General features: G+C 29.9%; 1 protein-coding gene across 1 annotated transcript; it reads left to right on the plus strand.

Moving 5' to 3' along the window:
• Positions 1-17,405: 17,405 nt before the first annotated feature.
• LOC104880287 (extensin) lies at positions 17,406-19,143 on the plus strand. Its single transcript, XM_010656571.3, has 2 exons — positions 17,406-18,801; positions 18,910-19,143. Exon 1 carries the CDS (start codon positions 17,422-17,424, stop codon positions 18,778-18,780), a length of 1,359 nt encoding a protein of 452 aa, XP_010654873.1. The 5' UTR covers positions 17,406-17,421; the 3' UTR covers positions 18,781-18,801; positions 18,910-19,143.
• Positions 19,144-19,550: the final 407 nt, after the last annotated feature.

Consider the following 19,550-nt stretch of genomic DNA (forward strand, 5'->3'; position numbering starts at 1 on the left):
TAACTTGATAAAGAATGTGCCAAATTCTCCTTTTCCAAGTTGAAAAATTTGTACCACTAAGCTTTTCAATTTTGCTAAGTTCATGACTAATAGCTTTAAAGACCATATCTAACTAATGATTAATCTAATAATTAGAAAAACTTCATCTTGATTATCTGATTGTATAAATCTAAGATTGCTAGTTAACGTTGATGTAACTACATGAGCCAGACCAGTCTTCTATGGCAAGTGGAGCAACACAAAATATAATCTAGCACTAATACTAATGTCAAGTTACAAAATAACCTTATCCTTGTCAAAGTTTTTAAACACTCTTCTCTTTAAAACTCGTTAACCATTTTTCTCTTCAAACTCCTCAATTTCCTTGTTTTCAAACTTTTTAATATGAAATAAAGACAGAAGAAATAACAAAAAATAATTAAACTCGTTAATCATTTTTCTCTTCAAACTCTTCAATTGCTTTGTTTTCGAACTTTTTAATATGAAATAAAGACAAAAGAAATAACATAAAATAATTTGAAATTATAACCAAAAGACTTACGAGTTTTTTGCTTTCTCAAAGCTATTCTCCGATGGATTTTTTCTTATGTTAGGTAAATGTATACTATATACACTCAACCACGTTTCAAAAATTTGGTATCATATCTCTACCTCATTTATCTCATAGTTAATCAAGTCAAGTAAAGTAAGTGAAATATTTCAAGAACAAATTAATTCTTTTTTCACCCACTTATGAACTCTTTGAATCCAGACCTCCATCTATTTGACTTGATAAAACTTAATATCTAATTGCTTAAAAATGCAAAATGTCCACTTTAAGTAAAGAAATAGAACATACTTAAAGAAAAAAAGGAACAGCAAGACAAAAATGCCTGCAATTTATTGATTGCCTCTAAATTCCATCCCAGATCTGCTTGTCTAAACCCTTGAGGTAGGTTCTCAATCACAGTGACCCCACGCCATCAAGATAGATAATTTAATTTAAACAGTAGTTTTCAACCATCAATTTTGCTTCATTAATTTTCAAAACCACAGCATATAAATTAAGGGGGATACAACATGAAGTTGTATTGGTGTAGCAATAAATACCAAAACTATAAGTAAATAGAGGGTACAACACAAATTTAAGTTGGTGTAGTAATCAATACCCAAACTAAAAGTGAGCCAGCGGGGTTGATTGATAATCCACGTTAATTTATTCATAGCCTTATTTATTGCAATTACTTTTTGGGTCCTGCTATTGAATCCATCCATATATATATAGAATGCAATCAATCATATTGTGCCATGTATGCGTTTTGATTTTAGTACTTTATATTAGGTTTGATGTCATTGTTTTGTATGTTTATCCCCTTATTTTGTACCTTGGTCTCATTGGTGGCATTATTCTTTTGTGCTTTAATTTCATGGTTTTAAAAATTGTTTTAAACAAATTAAACCCCATCTTTTATACAAACTTAGGCTGGATTTTTTTTTAAATGTCCTTTAAAAAAATAAAAAAATACAAAAATACAATATTTTTAACACCTTTTTTTTTTTATATACTAAACTTTCATTTTTAAAAGACGAATTCACTTTTTATACTAAATTCGTATTTTCAAAATACGAGTTCATATTGAATTCATATTTTCAAAAGACGAGATCTATTTTTATCTTAAAACGTTTTATACTGAACCTCTCTTTTTCAAAAAATGAGTTCACTTTTTTTACATTGAACTTATTTTTTGAAAAAATGAGTTTACTTTTACATTAAACTCCTTTTCTGAAAAGATGAATTCTATTTAAAATTGAAAAGTATTTTAATTTTAGAATTATTTTTTATGTTACGGTATTTATAAAAATATTTTTAAAAATACACTACTCTTGTAGAAAACCGAACTTATGCCTAGATAATGAGTTAATTAATTATTTAAATACACATGAGACTTGATCATATATTAGATGTCACTTAGCCACATTAAAATTAACAGCAGATTTGGGAGTGGAAAAGAAATGGCTAGAAAAGCTATGATTAGACTGTTTCAGTATGTAAGGTGTTTGCAATTTTTTTGAATATCTGGAATATAGTTTTTTGATATTCTTTTTAAAAATGAATCAATTTCAAACAGTTTTCAGAGTTTTTTTGTTTTTAAAATCAGAATTTTTTTTCCGGATTTCTACTAAAAACATGCACTAAACTCGTACTAACTTCACATATTAGAGAATATTTTACACAAATATGTAACAGATATATGAAAAAGTTTACATGTTCCTTACAAAGGGTGGGGTTTGGGCTTGGCTGTTTTATTTTATCTTCAAAGCCAGCCCAATCTCAATGTTGGCTATAAACATAGGCCCAAGACCAGATAGCCCAAACTCAACTTCGGTTTGGGAGGGGCACATGGGCCCAACCAGTAAACTCAATTACACATTTTTTAAATTGTATATTTTATCTTAAAAGCCTACCTTCATTTATTCAATATAAGATTTTTGCCTTCATACAAAGTGTCAAAATTCTCAATTAGCATGTTTGCTTTGAACCAATCTAGCCATTTTGAGTATAAATATATTCCTCCATTCCATGGTAGTGATGCCTAATCAAATCTTTGAGGGATACTCTAAGTGCAAAAGCATTAAGGCCTTGTCCCCAAAACCAAAAGGCACAATTGAGGGTATGTTTCGGAGTAAAAAAATACGATTAGTGTTTTTTTTATTTAATTAAAATATATTTGATAGTGTTTTTTTTTTTTTTTTTTTTTTACTTGAAGTAGTTCTAATTGAAGTAATGTTCTTTCTAAAAGTACTTTTAGAAAAATTGCTTATCAAATATTTCTTTAAGAAAAATTATATGTAATTTTTCAACTTTTTTCGAAGTGTTTTATTTTTTTTAGTTTGATTAAATCTTTGATTTTTTTTTCAAAAATACTTTTTAGATAAAAATACCAAAAAAAAAAAATTTCTTAGTTTGAGGGTAAAATTAAGCTTGCCCAACCAATACAATAGAGTTGTTCGTAGCTATACAAAATTAGTGTATATAAAAATATATAAGAATTTGTTCAGAAGTAATTATACTTGTAATGTTTTTAGTTTGTTTTTGTTAATAAAACTTTATTAAAAAGTATTTTTAAAAATGATTTGTTAGTGTTGGGATATGAATAAAAAAGTTTTTTTAACAGCATTTTTTATAATGTTATATAATAAAAAAATAATTTTTAAAAGAAAGAATTATCAAGTTATGGTTTAAGCATTTCTTCAAGCAATTTTTTCTTTAAATTTTTCAAAGTGAATTTCAAAATTTTATCAAACCCATAAAATTTTGTAAGGTGGGTTGTAGGATTTTGCATGTTATTTCTTCATTCAAAGATCCAAATATTTTAACAAATTGGGGTTGGTAGAATTTAGGGTTTCTTATGTCATTCCCTTATTTAAAGAAGTAGAAATCTCAACCAATTGAAATCAAAATATGATGATTAAACAATCAATAATTAATGTAACATGAACAAGACATTAGCATAACATTGGAAAATCCTCTATAGACAAGTTCTTTTCTTCCCTGCTTACTGTCATTAGACTAAAAAGATGCAAAGATTACAAAATTTGACTAGATTTGAGACCCTTAAAATATGGACTCACTTGCAATCTTGAACGGCTGGTTTTAGTTACTCCTTTGTAAATCACTACCCCAAACTTCATTCTAAATCATATGGACCATGACATTACCTTTTATGGGAGAGGTGAATCAAGATTTTATCTTTAAGGTAAGGGCTTGGGTAAGAAGGTAAAAATGCCATAAGGTTAAATATGGTATTATCTCAATTAATAATAATAAAAATGGTTCATTTTATTTAGTAATTATGCAATTATTTTAGATTTTTTAATAGAAAATATGTTATTTTTATAATATACTATTATTTCAAATTAAAAATAATTTTATTATAATAAAATCTATTAAAGACATTTTTATCTAATGTTTATTCATAAAAATAAAAAAACAAAGTGGGATTCCTTTAATAATTTTAAGAAACCTAAGGTATGTTTGATAATTGTTTTTAAAAACAATTCCGAAAAATAGTTTTTGAAAACAATTTTATGGTTTTTGGTAGAAAAAAGTTTATTTGTAAATCTAAAATATTTTTAACATATTTTTAATGTTTTTAAAAATAATTTTTATATTTAGTACTTTATTTTTAATTTATATAATTATTTCTTAAAATAGCCTAAAAAAAAGTGAAAATAATAAAAAAAACTAAAAGATATTATCTTGAAAACATCATATTTTTTTATTCTTAAGAATAAAAAATATAAAAAAAATAATTTTTAATTACTAAATGTGTTTTTTTTTTTTGTGTTTTTTATTTAAGAGAATAAAAAATTATTCTAAAAAAATAATTTCAACAAAGGTCCTTATTCTTTTTTTTGCTGAATGGGATTCTTGATAATTACGTGGTCCCACACCTTTTTATTTTTATTTTTTTTTATTCCAAATTTTAGTAAATACTTGGAATGAAAAAAAGGAAAAAAATGACTCTTTCTTGTAATTCTTCATGAATAAGTAAACATGCCATTAGTATTTGAATCTACACAATTTGGGTATTGATAATAATCATATTAAAAAAGGTTATTTCAATAAACTCACTGAATAATATAATAATAAATCTCTATTTATAATAAACTAATTGTATTTGGATTACAAGTTAAATTCATAATTAGATTAGGATAATATAATAAACTTAAATGGAATTTTTAGTTTTTGTTTAAAAACTCTAATTCATTTTTCTTTTAATTAAAATTAAAAAGGAAAATCTCTTTTATTATCATTATTATTATTATTTATTTATTTATTTATTTTTATTTTTATTATTTTTATCTTTATAAGAAAAGGAGGGTTGTTTTCTTTTTATCTTTTTATTTTTTATTTTTTATTTAATGATTTAGAATAACATAAGCAATCTAATATAGGATAATGTCTAGGAATTTATATTTAGGATTTACATAATATTGGTGTTGGTATATTTTTTTTTTATTAGAATCCAATTAAATGAGCTTATGTTCTTAAGTAGAGTTAATGTTTTCAATGTCCTCAAGTCAAGGTTTAAAGTTAAACACGATAAGTATCATTTTCAAATTTTTGAATAATCCACTTTTAATGGTTTAATGTACAAAACTTAACATTGATTTTACCATCTTTCATAATTTCTTTAATATAATAAAACTTGATGCATTAAACAATCGATTTATTTTTTATTAATGCAATAACAACCATATTATCACACAAGGTCCTTGGCAGATATTTTAGCCAAACTTTCTTAAATTTTCGAATAGAATGTAAATTATTGTTGCTTTAAGTAGCCTAAAAAAATACACTACTACAAAAAGTTTATTTAAGGATGCTTCATTTCTTGGCGCTTTTAACAAGTGTCAATAACATTAGGGAAAATGAATGAATCATGGCGCTAGAAGAGATATGTGAATGTTGGCCCTTTAGTGGAAAATATAACAGTGCTTATGAACCTTGACACTTCAAAAAATGTCATGGAATTGACTATATAATTAAGGCAATCTTTGGCTCATATATGAATCCCTCATTTCCCTCATATACTCTCACATCTTGACTTCCTCATGATATAAATGGCTTATATTAGAGATGCCACCAAAAGCTTTGTTGTTGGCCACCAAAACCTCACATTTTCTGATCATGGATAGCTTTCTTACTTTTTTATAGTAACTACCAAGAAACTCTCTGTTATCCGACTACCTAGATTTGTACTCACCTTAGACGATAACCGCATATGCTAAAGTTTGAAGCTCACACCCTAGTCAACATCTGAGCTCAAAACACTCATTTTTTAGCCACCATCGATGAAATCCACTACCAACTACATTCACAATTGTTGACCACAACCTCAAAGATTTCATTTACAAGTAAGTCTTATGTTCTTTTTTTTTTTTGTTAGGTTTATTTAGGACTAGGGTTTGTGATTTAATAGTTGTTTCTAGGGTTTGTGATTTTAAAGACCTTGGAATTGGATGGTCTTGCATTAGGAGAGAAGTGTGGCAACTTGAGATGAGGAGAAGGGTTTAAGAAGGGGAGACTTGGGAAAATGTCAAAAGATGGAGAAACCCATGCTTGGATGTTTGCCTTTATGAATCCTGGATTTACCATGGGGCTTGAAATAGGAGGGCTAAATTAGAGTTCCAACTCTTTGATCAATTTTTATTTTTAAATTATGTACTATCATTGGTTCTGGATTTGGATATATGGTTTTTATTTTTATTTTTTTACTGTCTTGAGTTTATTTGTTAATTTTTTATTTTTGGGTGTTAGTGTTACCTTCTTCACTTTTAACAATTTGATTTCTCAAAGAGGTCTTTCTTTTTTTTAAAAAAATTTGTTCATGTTAGGTTGTTGTATGTTTTGCATTCCCTAGATTCATGCAAGTTGCTTGATAAAATAGGTGTGAGAATTTGATATCTATTTCTTTCATTGAATTTATGGGAAAATATGTTTTTAATATCTTGATGTTTTGTATCTATGGTTTCAAGTTTCTAGATTTGAGTGTTGAAGGAGTCAATTATTTTTTCTTAGTTTCTGGAATAGCTTGCAAATCACTCATTCATTTTACAATGAAATTGAAAGAAAATCCATTAGACATGAAGCATAGAAAAAAAAAAAAAAGAAGGACAATAGAGGAAAAAAGGAAAACAAGGAAAAATTGAGTGTGTTACCACCATCTATTAGTGAAATGGCCCGAAGACTCAATTTTCTACTTCATTTTCTATTTCACTAATCTTTGATTGGATTTTGAGTCAATGTTAATCCACTTGCTAAGCTAAATCATCAACATCCATTTCATGTTCGTATTTGGTGGGGCCTTGGAGGAAATCTCGTATACCTCACATATATAGGTTTGATCATCGAATGAAGTTGCAAGATCAAGTGGTGGTCGACCTAATGGATGGTCTAGATTTTCCAGAGCTCACTTGCTATTTGAATTAAAATTTGATTATCTAATAGTTAAGGCACATGTATTAAATATACAATGGCTATGGCATGATGACACTCTCATCCTAAATTATCTTACTATTTGGCATATGTCTTGTTTCGACTTGGTAAACCCCTATTTTTCATGCTATTTTTTTTTTTGATTAGTTGTCATGAGGCACAACTAGTATCACTTTTAGAACATGGAACATGAAGTGCTATTAGGCATTTGCTCGTTCCTTGTTCTAGATAGTTTTCGAAAAGTTGCGAAGCTTTCTTTGTTATTTTTTGGAAACTACTAAAAGGGTTTCAGTATGCTTGTTGTGAGATGTTTGGATTCAATGTGAGCATTCGGTTCAAATCCAAATATAAATATCATTAAAGGCATGTTGCACTTTGAAATACAAAATGATCAATAAGAGTCAACTTATCATCCATAAGATTAATGCTTAATATGCTTAATTGTTTAAGTATAAGGTGTTGATTGTTTAATAATTAACAAAAAAATCCTAATTAAAAATCAAGATTAAAATGATCATGAGGAAGATTTGAATAAGATGAATCAAAATTATAAATGAAGCCAACCAAACATCAAATAACATCTAGAGAAATTCACAAATTCAATTTTGAATTGATCAAGAGAAGGCAAAAATTTTCTTACTTTAATGATCAAAAGTCTATCAAAGAATCAATCATATCTTAAGATTGATTTCAGTATAGAACTTAAATCTACCAATCAAGTTTAGATTATCAAAAGCTCATAAAAGATAACCTAGTTCTCTATTTCACATTTCAACATTCAACCTATCTTTGAGATTCATCTCAATGTCATACATAATCAATTAAAATGAGTTATTCCATGATCAAGTAATAAACAAGCATCGGTAGAACCAAGTTAAACATTAATTATCCATCAATTAGGAGTACTTGTGTGAAAAATTTAAATCTTAGATCTAGAACTCAAAACAAAGAGTTGGGTTAAAATTTTATCACCAATCTACTCTTCATTATGTGAATCTTCCATCTTCATTACTTATTTCTATAGATGAAACAAAGTCAACTACTCATGCTTGAGAATTTCTTCTCAAGATCCATGTTTGGTAACCAAGAAAATAAGAGAAAATGAAAAAAATAAAGGGAAATTCTATTTATAAAAGAATGTTAAAAGATTCTCTAAAAGAAATGTCCTTAGTAACTAACTCAAACTATTTATAGGCAACTCAAGGGATACATAACAACTACTAAACTAGCCTAACATGCATGCTATATAAGTAAAAATATATGAGAATCAACAAGAATTACATATGAGGTCACTTAAAGTTCATAGAAAATTCCTAGACAAAATCAATTCTCAAACAAGTTTTGCCTTTGAGGGAGCAAAATGTCTCTTTGGAATGGAAGAAAAGGATTAGTTTTTTATTTGTCTCAAATCTATCCATTGTTAAATTTTATTAAAGAGCTTAAATAAATGAGCATAATATATACTTTTAATTAAGTTTGAGACTCATCTTTGGGTGTGCTTGGACTTCTAATTGAAAATTTGCAATGAATGTCATGATTTCTACATTTTCTCAGTTTCGTTTATAAAAGAACATTGATTGGAATTATTTTGAACTTGTAAAGTGCTTGTGGATAGTTGCATGTGCATGAATGAGAATATGGATTATGGTCTTAAGTTTTAAGATTCTTAAGTCCATTTTTGATCTTTTATTAGTTTGTGTCAAAAAACCATATTCTATCAATCATTATACCTTAATTCTTATATCAATTTATCGTTGAACCTTAAATCAACCCTAAATTGATATTAGACCCACATTAAACACTTTTCCAAAACATTATTATAAGCAAATTGATGATGAATTTACATTGGGAACTTGGTTCATCCTTCTATGCATTTTATTCTTGCCCATTTAAAACCTTAATTTCTTTTTTCTTGTGGTTTTAGTACTAGATTATATATGTATGGTTGTGCATTTCCTCATTTTCTTTGGCTTTCTAAGTTGTTTTGGGTTTCAATGTTGAGATTAATATTAGTTTAAGGATTGATATTCATTTTAAAACTAAAATCGATATCATGTTTGTAGATATTTTGATTTGTCATTTTTTTTAATATTATAGAAATAGTATTTACTATTGACTTTGTATATATATATATATATATATATATATTGTGAAACAAATGTTTGATTAATTCCGATTTTGATGACAATAAAACAATGTTTGAAACTAGTGATTATATTTCACGTGTGATTAGGCAAGATGATTTCCAAAGTGACAATCACAAAGACAAAATCAAGCTAAAGAGAAATCAATAAGAAGAAGAAGACCTCAAAGAGAAGTGTTTTTCAAGAGCTAAGCTTCATGGTTTGTAAGGTTGTTGGTGCATTAGGTTTTTTTCATGCATTACATTCTTTGCTTATGCACTAAAATCATCTAAGAGTTATTTTGTTTTAAATATTTAAAATCGGATGATTTCATGTTTTCAACTAAAACTTTGTATCAAATGTTTTCCAAATTTGTTTAAAAGGTTTTAAGGTGAAAAAGATGGTTGTTGAGCCAAAAATGGCTCAACCGGTTGAATCGAATGATGAATAGGTCGACCTCTTTAGCTCAATTGGTTGAAGGGTGTAAAAACATTTTCTCTTTTCCAGAATGCTTGTTCAATCGATCAAGGTTGGACCTCATTCGATTGAGTACCGATCGAGTATTAGTTGAGGGGTGGTCGAGAGGTGATCGAGGTCCAACGTTCACCTGCCATGCATTAAATGCTAATAGCTAGTGAACCGATTGAACCAGAACTCAATGAGATGAACCCTCAACGGCTAGTTTGACATTTCTCCTCTATAAAAAGGCTTCAATCCTCATTATTTAAAGAACTTAACCTTCCTAAACATTTATTGCATATATTTGAGTCTTAGGAGAGTGTTTTTTAGTGTACCTTATTCTAAAATTTGCATATATTTAGTGCACCATTCAATCTTAGTTTATTTTGTATCATTTAAGCTTAAAGATTTGTACTAGGATTTTATGAGATTATTTCTTATTTTCATTTGTAAATCTTTGAGAAGAAAAGTCTAAGTAGGAGGTATCGCTTAAGGATTCTCAAGTGTGGGGTATCACTTAAGGGGTTGTTCAATAGTAAGGTATATTTTGAGGATTATAAAGGGTGCTTAGAGCCAAAAGTTTAAGAGAGTTAATTGGAATCATAATCCAATTGTATTGCTTGAAGGCTTAGGTTGCAAGCCTTGAATTAACGGAACCTTAAGCTTGGGATTGAAGATAGAGAAGAGTGGAGTAGACTGTGTTGCACTGAACCACTATAAAAATATTGTATTTACATTTTCTCTTTCTTACTTTTTTACTTTATATGCAATTGTTTTTATATTGTTTTATTATAGATTTGCATACTTGCATTCACATATTTTAAATTTGCAAAAAGAGACCATCACCCTATTCACCCCCTCTTTAGGGCGATCACCTTAGATTGAATTAGCCAATTTTTCTAACATATATATATATATATATATATATATTAAAATTGGATTTTAGTGTCAAATTAGAATCGATATTAGTTCTTTGTTTGCAGTAAGGTACTTATCAAATTTAGTGGGTTATATCAATTTTTGACTGTGAGATGTACATCAAAGTCAACTCAATACCAGAATCAAACTTTTACCTATCCATTGCTTTTATTTTGTTTTTGAATAATGATCAATTTTGCAATCAAGTATCGAAATTGCTTCTTATATAGAATTTAGTGTCCATTTTTATTTCAAAACCGAGCCATGCTTCTCATCCTTTATCGAATTTAGTGTTTGTTTCTCCTTTGTGTTTGTAGACTAGTTTATTATTTTGAATGATTTATATTATATTTTTTCAAAGAAAACAAAGGGATGCATTCACCATGAATCACATAAGATATCAAACTTAAATATATGATTAAGGGTCATAGGTCCATAGGTCACATTATTTGAAACAATCTAAAGATTATATCAAATACAATAACTTACGACCAATATAATATACGATGAATGAGTCTCTAAAAGTACATATATAGGTTGACAAATCAAATGAGGAGAATTATTCTCATATTAAAGAACATAGTATGACTGAGGTTAGGTATCATGTATTTAACTTTTCTCACTATTGTTCATAAAGGTGTGAAACATTAATTGAACATATGATAATGTGTATTTACACTAGAGGCCATGTCTTTCTTTCATGAGAGTGTAGGGGTTAACCAACATCAACCATCAATTGTTTAACAAGCTCCTCTTCACAGTACATATCAAGTAAGTTTTGATTATTCACCCAAAATTTTCACCAAAGGAACACCTAGTACATAAAATTGTGCATCGTATATATAACACATATATCATACCTAACAATTTTGACCTCTATCTTGAAATGTCTATGGATCCATTTGACATTGATATTGGTACAATGGAGTTGCAAGCATTTTGTTGAACAAAAAAGACATTAATTCCCTACTTGTTTTACCCTAATGTAGTGAAGTATGATGTATTGTAAGACATGAATGAGTTTAATAATAATTATTAATGCTAATGCACTTGTTTAGTCAAATATTTGCATCCCCATATTAGATGTGAGTCTTAACTCAACTTAAACCATAAAATTAGAATTTTAACAAGGAATCTATCTCTAAATTTACCTCAAAACTCAAAGATAAATCATTGATTTCGTCCTTAATATAGGGATGGAGATTGCTTTCAACAATAAAGTGTAGTTAAATAATTTTGGGTTATTACACCAAGGGAACTGAAGATTGGATGGTTTTTAAAGGATATATAAAATATTGAAACTTTACATTTATCAATTTCTCATATTTATCATAATTCCACTCCCATATTAATTTCTCCGTATTGTTCTAATTCTATTATTTAATTCTCCAATTTTGCTCATAAGGATAGCTTTATACGTAATTTCAAAGCTTTGTACCCAAAATCTCATTTGGTTGTATCCTGATCCTATATTTTTTACCTTCGTCCTATGACTTTATGCCTTATATTGATGGATTTAAAAAATAAGGTGTAGTTAAATAATATTGAATTCTTCCACTTATTGACCAATATATATATATATATATATATGTATGTATGTATATGTGTGTGTGTATGATTGAAACTTTACTTTCTTTTTTTTTTTTTCAATTTCTCATAATTTTAATGATTATATTCTCATACTTTCAAAAATTGCTCCCCAATTTTCTAATTTTGCTCTTTAGTTTTCCAATTTTGCTTTAAAGACAAAACTACAATTAGTTCCAAAGCATTATACCTAAGGTCTCATTTAGATATACCTTGGTCTCATCTCTTTATACCTTGGTCTTAGGTCCTTGTACCCTATGTTGATTGTTTTTAACAACAAAGTGTATTTAAATAATGAGTTATTACGCTTTACATTTTCAACCTATAACGTGTTTTGCATATCGTCCCATCAAGTTCAAAATTGAGCAATGCACCCTCCATCCTTTATAATTGCATGCAATGTGCTTTTTTTGAGAGACGATGTTAATTTTTTTTTTTTTTAATAGAAAGACATGTGCTCTTCACGTGACCGAGGATAAAATAGTCAATTTTTTTTTAAAACTCTAACCAGCTCGCCCTTTTCTTTTTTCGTTTTTTTCTTTTTTCACTATCTCTCTCCTCCCCAATCAATGACTACACCTCTTGAAATTTCAACCTTAAAACCTTAACTAGGGTAAGTATTCAGAGATGGGTTTTAAGGAAGGATGTGATGAAAACAATGAAAACCCAAATTCCAAACCTAGATTCCATTTTATTCAAACTAACACCTCTCACAATTCAACATAATCGAGTTTATGGTTATAAGGAGTTGAAAATCCAACTTCAATATCAAAGCTCCAAACCCTCCAAAAGATAGAATTAAAAGAAGGGAAAAAAAAACACTTTAATTTGGTATGATAACCTCCAATTCACAACCAAAGATAAAAATAAAAAATAAAAAATAATCAAGCTTTTTGAAAAAACCCAAATCAAGAATCTAGAAGACCCACATCACACAATTCTACAAGTTTTTTTTGAGAAAAATCTTAGTAAAGCCAAAACTTTCTTTCTGAAAAAGCTCAAATCAAGAATTTGGAAGAACCACATCACATAATATTGCAAAATTTTCGAGAAAAATCTTAGCAAAACCAAAACTTTTCCTTGGTGGGTATTTTTTGACAGATGAAAAAGATATGCTTAAATGCTTATCTAGCATCGACCACGATGGAAATAGTAAAGAGAGAGAAATAATGAAGAGTGAAGAAGAAAAAGAAGAACGAAGAAAGAGAAAACCAGTTAAGATTTTAAAAAATTGACCCTTTTGCCCTCACTCACGTGGAGAGCACATACCTTCTCGTAAAAAAAAAATAATGTCAACTCTCAAAAAATGCACATTGTATACAATTATAAATGATGGAAGGTATATTACTTGATTTTGAACTTGAGGGGGCAGTGTGCAAAACACGCTATAGATTGGAAGGGTAAAGTGTAATAAACCCTTAAATAATTTTAGATTCATCCATCAAAGGAATTGAAGAATGCATTATCTTTGGAATATATATATTAACACTTTAACATTTTCAATTTCTCACAATTTTGGTGATTCTCTCATATCTTCAAAATTCGCTCTTTAGTTCTCTAATTCCATTTACCAAAGATAGAATTATAAGTACTCCCAAAGTCCCATTTAATTGTACCATGATCTTATCTTTCTATATCTTGATCCTATGATTTTGTACACTATTTTGATCAAAGTGATCCTCTGCTCAATCTTGATTTGAACTTTGGTAGAAAACAAGCTAAGCAAAAGAGAAAAAGTAATTTTATACCCTTATTCTAGTTACTTAAGTACCTAGCCAGGAACAAGGAGTCCATATAGTATCGATGACGGTTATTTTTTCTTAGGACAAGCTTGTAAGCAAATCACAGTAGTTTACGGGATGGTTTTTTTCGAAAATAGAAGTCGTTGGGTAAGAGAGATTAGTCTTTCTCTTGCAAATCACATGCTTTCGTTTCAAGTTGAGAGGACTTTTTTAACCTTATATGAGGTAGGATAGCCATCAAAACCATATATAGATGTAACACTTTAAAATTTTCAATTTCTTTCAATTTTGGTGACTATGCTCTCATACTTTCAAAATCTGCTCCCTAGTTCTCCAATTCCGCTCCCTAAAAGATAGAGTTATAAGTCCTCCCAAAAGTCCTGTTTAATTGTATCGTGATCTCAAATGTTTTGTAACTTAGTCTTATGGCTTTGCACCCTATGATAATTGCTTTCAAAGACAAAAGTGTATTCAAATAATTTTGGATTCTCAAGGAATCCATGATCTTTATATATATATTTTCTTTGTCTTTGTACCTATTCTGATTGTGTTCTATTTTTCTTTTTAAATCAAATAAATTATTTATTTATTTATTAAGATAGAAATAATTAAAATGTTGACTACATGATAAAAAAAGTTGGTTAAATAAAATATTATGTTCACAAGTTCCCATTCTTATCAACATAATTTCAATTTTCTATAATATTAATACATTTTATTTCTCAAATTATCATCTGATATTAATATTTTTTTTGTCTCTTTCTTTCTTTAAGATAACATTAAAGAAATATTTTTCCATAATTTTTTTCTTTAACACAATATGATTACACTGTTTTATTTCATTCTTATCCAAATAATTAGTTATTATGATAGATTATTTTTTCCATAGTAAATAAAATTTATTATAAACAAACCTAATCCTTATCTAAATAATTAGTGATTATTATTATTAATTACTTTTTTTCTCGTGTTAAATAAATTTTAATGTAAATAAATGTTATATGAATCTATTTTTGCCTTAATATCACTTTTTAAAAATTATTTTCTTTAAAATACTTTTTAAATAAATCTCGTATCAATATATTTTTTCCTATATTAGTGATAATCCTAATAATAGGTATGAATGCATTTTTTGACATTTGTTTTCTTCATTTTCTTTTCACTATTTTATTTTATAATATAAGTTGTAAATAATTTTCTTTTTTATAAATAAATTTTATATAAATATATTTTTAAGTAAGTATATTTAAGATGGAAAAGGATAAAGATGAAAAAGGAAGAAAAAAAATTGAAAAACAAAAGGGTAGAAGCAGTCTAGAGAAAACATTAGTTAATTATATTTTATTTAAATAAAAAAATTATTTAAAATTTTTAATATTTTATTTATAGTTAATTATATGTTTAACATCTTTTTTTAACGTTTGAACTAAATACATTTATATCATTAGTACAAAATCTCGTTAAATACCTCTTTTATCATTTCTACTTATTCATTTTACTCATCTACCTTTGACTCAAAGTTTGGGATATATTTTACGAAATTTCAAATTGACAGTAACTAAATGTGCGAGCTCAATAGAAGCGAGTATTAAGAAAGAATGCTTGGGCTAACCTAAAATGCGGCCTTGATTTCATTTCTATAGTACTTGAAATTTAAATCCGAAATTTCAACAAAATTATGCCAATTCTAGTCGTGGGATGTTTGCTTACTTTCATACTGAGTACAAATGTGTTTTTGTCTTTTTATTTTATTTTGTGGTAGAGAAACACATACAAATTATATTAAAAGACGAATCATAATAATATTCAACTCCAAACTTTATAATTAACATCCATAAAACTTTTAACCTTCAAATTATAGATTCCAAATTTCGAATATATTTCTTAATTAAATAATATCCCGTTTTATGATGTCTTCCCTATAAACATGGTGATAATGGTGAATATTTAGGTTTTAGGTTAACTTTCAAATATCCTTTATTAATAACCTAATATAACTAAAAATGTTACTCTTTTTATTACGCTAATCTACCATTAATATTTAGGCATCTTCAATCTTCAATCTCTAGGTTTGGAAAATTATTGTTCTTAATAGTTAACATATCATCGTCTTCAATTTCTAGGTTTAGGTTTGACAACTAACATCTCATCTCTTAAAGTCATATATTCGGTTGCATTTTGTAACGATTATTGATACACTTCTCTACTTGTAAACTTTTTTTTTTTTATAATTCATTAGAATCTTTCATCAACCATGTTGAATCACTTTTATTCCATATTTTTGATACATCAAAATTTAGTTTCATCTCAGTACATTTTTTGGCTTGTTGATCATTGACTCCCTCCCTTTAAATGACATCAAAACAGAAATAAATGAAACATGGAGAAGTGACGTGCAAAGAAGGATCTCCAAAGCTTAGTGCTGCATTTAAGGTTCTTTCTCCTCTGTAAAGAAAAAGTGGCACGTAAAACTAGGCAGCCTTGCATTGAATTTCAACCCATTCCTCCCACCTCTCGACTGCAAATTCATAACCATAAGAGTAGCTTCGCATGGTGGCTCTGCCTCTCAGACACACATGGTCTGCACTCTTCACTTCATCCAAATCCCCATCTATTGAAATTCGTGACTCTTAGCTGTCCTCACCAAGCTTAAATATATTTACTAAATTATAAATACTTACTCCCACTGCATTAATTTAAGCACCATGGAGGTTGGTATGGCTTCACCACTCCATGCCCAAAATGTGTGCTTCTTTGTGTTTGAAGTAGCTGGTAATTATCATAAGTTTTCTTTCTCTAATCCTTCTTTAATATATATGAAAGGGAAAAGTGTTTTATTTTGTGTGTTAGTAATTATCAGCTTTTTTTTTTTTATGTGATTTAAAAGTCGTTTTATGTTTTTAAAAATAAAAAAATTTGTTTTTAAAATTTTTTAATACTACGTTACCATTTTCCTTTACAAACAATTTTTAAAAATAAAGTGAAATAAAAAATAGTTTTTAGAAAACAAGTAAGAATTGTTTTCACTTGTTTTTTAAAATAAAAAGAAAACATGGCTTTGTTTGATCATGTTTTTTGAAACTTATTTTTAAAAACTATAATTAAGTTAAAGAATAAAATACAATTTTTAAAAACAAGTTTCAGAAAACATGACTAAACGAATTCTATTTTTATGTTTGTAGATGGTATTTTTGCGTATTATTATTATTTTTAAAATAATGAGAAAATACTTTTTTCCTCTTTTGTAATAGTCCCTAACTATGGTTGCTTAATGGGAAAACAAAGTCTAATTATAGAACAATTAAAGGTGTAATTTGTTGTTAAGAACAAAAAAAAAAAATCTAAAATGACACGAAGATAAAATTAAAAGTTAAAATATGTGAATTGGAAACCATGATTAAGATGCCAAAATTAAGTAAAAAGGGATGCTATGCAGGCATTGCTCTTAATGACATTAATCACCAGCATTGACTTGTGAGTGTGAAAGCACAAGAAGGGATCCAGCTCATGAACAGTGACATACAATCTCTTCCCTCTTCCTTCATCGTTTTTCAGTCTTCTATATATACTGCTCTTCAAAGTTGTCCTGCATGTAGAGCAGAAGTATGAGATGAAAGCAAACATAGTATTCAAAGTGATTCTCATATCATTGCTTCTGATTACTCTCACACTCACAGAAGCCAGAACCCATCCCAAGGACAGACACCAGCGAAAGGAGGAAGAAGAGAAGAGAAGAAGCAGAAGAAGTGGAAGTAGTAGTGGTAGAAGAAGATCGAGAGGTGGAGGTGGTGGCGGAAGAACAAGGTCCAACTGTGATTCTTTGTATCAGTATCTTTTTGGAAGCTGTGGGCAATGGCCTTTCGCTCGTTCAAACAACCCTTTTGAGCACCCGCCTTCCCCATCTCCTGGCCGGATTCCGCCGCCTTCACAGCCTTTGCCACCCTCTGTTCCTTCGTTGCCGCCTATTGTGCCTTCTCCTCCATTGCTTCCCTTCCCCCCCACGCCATTAGTTCCTTCTCCTCCGGCTGTGGTGCAACCCCCGCCTTTACTACCGTTTCCACCTCCTACTGTTGTCTCGCCGCCGCCCACAGTTGTTCCACCGCCTGTCCTTCCAACTCCTTCGCCGCCGGTGGTGGTCCCTTCCCCTCCGCCGCCCTCTCCTCCTCCACCTTCTCCACCGCCACCTTCTCCTCCTCCACCCTCTCCGCCACCGCCGCCCTTAATTCCATCTCCGCCGCCGCCTTCTCCACTATCGCCCTCCCCACCACCACCCGCTTTCGTTTTACCGCCGCCTTCACCACCGCCACCACCCTTGGTTCCCTCTCCACCACCACCAGCAATATTTCCATGGCTATCACCTCCTGCTGATAATCCACCTCCAGTATTTCCATGGCTATCTCCACCAGCTGACACCCCACCTCCAGTATTTCCATGGCTGTCGCCTCCAGCTGATACCCCACCTGCAGTATTTCCATGGTTATCACCTCCAGATGAATTCACGCCAACACCATTTTTCCCCACATTTTCTCCACCACCAGAGCCTCCACAGTTTCCGCAACTGCCACCAGAACAGCCATTCTCATTTCCACCACCCACGCCAGAATCTCCACAATTTCCAATGCTTCCACCAGAACAGCCATTTTCATTCACCCCACCATCACCAGACCCTCCACAGTTTCCACTTCTTCCACCAGAGCAGCCATTTTCATCTACACCACCTGCCCCGGAAGCTGATGTAATTCAGCCACCAGCTTTCCCACTTCCACAGCAACCAGACCTTTTTCTTCCACCTCCAGTGCTTCCATTTATTCCCGATAATCCGCAGCAACCACAACCGTTTGTGTCCACGCCGCCAGCTCCGGAAGCCATATTTAATGAGCCAGTGCAGCCTGATCAGCCACCGCCAATTTCTTTCCTTCCTCCATTTCAGCTTCCACCACCTTCTGATTCACCTCCCTTTAACAACTAAAATTCGTTATGTCTTCATATGGTGAGCTTCTTGAAATAATCAGTGAGCAATGGATTACTTTTTGTTCTTTATATTAGTATGTATAACTTTTTTATGTTTTAGCTTGTGACTGTTTGACCAATCTTCTAGAGGAATGAATGGGGGTGGAGGGCCCAAGAGGGCGGCTAATCGCAGCAAAGACTAAAGCTTAGGCCTCGAGTTATTGAAGTGCAGTTTGGTGATCTAGTCATGGATTGATGCAGAAAATGTTTGGTCTTTTACCAATTCAGTATCATATACGATAGGAGACAAGTCAATAAGAAATATTATATGTAATTTTTCACAAATCTAAGACTCTAGTCACGAAAATCGATGATTTGCGCAGCTTATTTCACTTTGATAGTTTGCTTTCTAATTAATTCTGTGTTCTACATTAAATTCCAATGTAATTCACGACCAGGAGTCTTGCAAATGATGTGATAGACCCTGAGTAAATTCAAAGTAAACTGAACTTATTCTTCCACCTAGTTTTGACTCCCTATTTGGGTATATATCACTAACTCCACGACCAGGAGTAGGCTAAGTGGCTAACATTGCTGACACGTCTATAGATTAGACCTACACATCTAGTTAGATTAAATGCCCACTTATTGCCAAGAAGGGAGATTTTACCACAATTCCACAAATACATCACAGGCGAACTTTACAGTGACATGGTTATACACTATGCTTGGTTTGAGGGAAAAAAAATTAGGAAGAGAAAGCATGAGGAAAGAAAAAAAAGAAAATTG

Source organism: Vitis vinifera, chromosome 9 (assembly GCF_030704535.1).
Source record: "Vitis vinifera cultivar Pinot Noir 40024 chromosome 9, ASM3070453v1".
NCBI lineage: Eukaryota > Viridiplantae > Streptophyta > Magnoliopsida > Vitales > Vitaceae > Vitis > Vitis vinifera.

What these genes read in the sequence shown, in the direction of transcription:
- LOC104880287 (XM_010656571.3), top strand. Translation starts at nt 17,422, where the DNA reads ATGAAAGCAAACATAGTATTCAAAGTGATTCTCATATCATTGCTTCTG.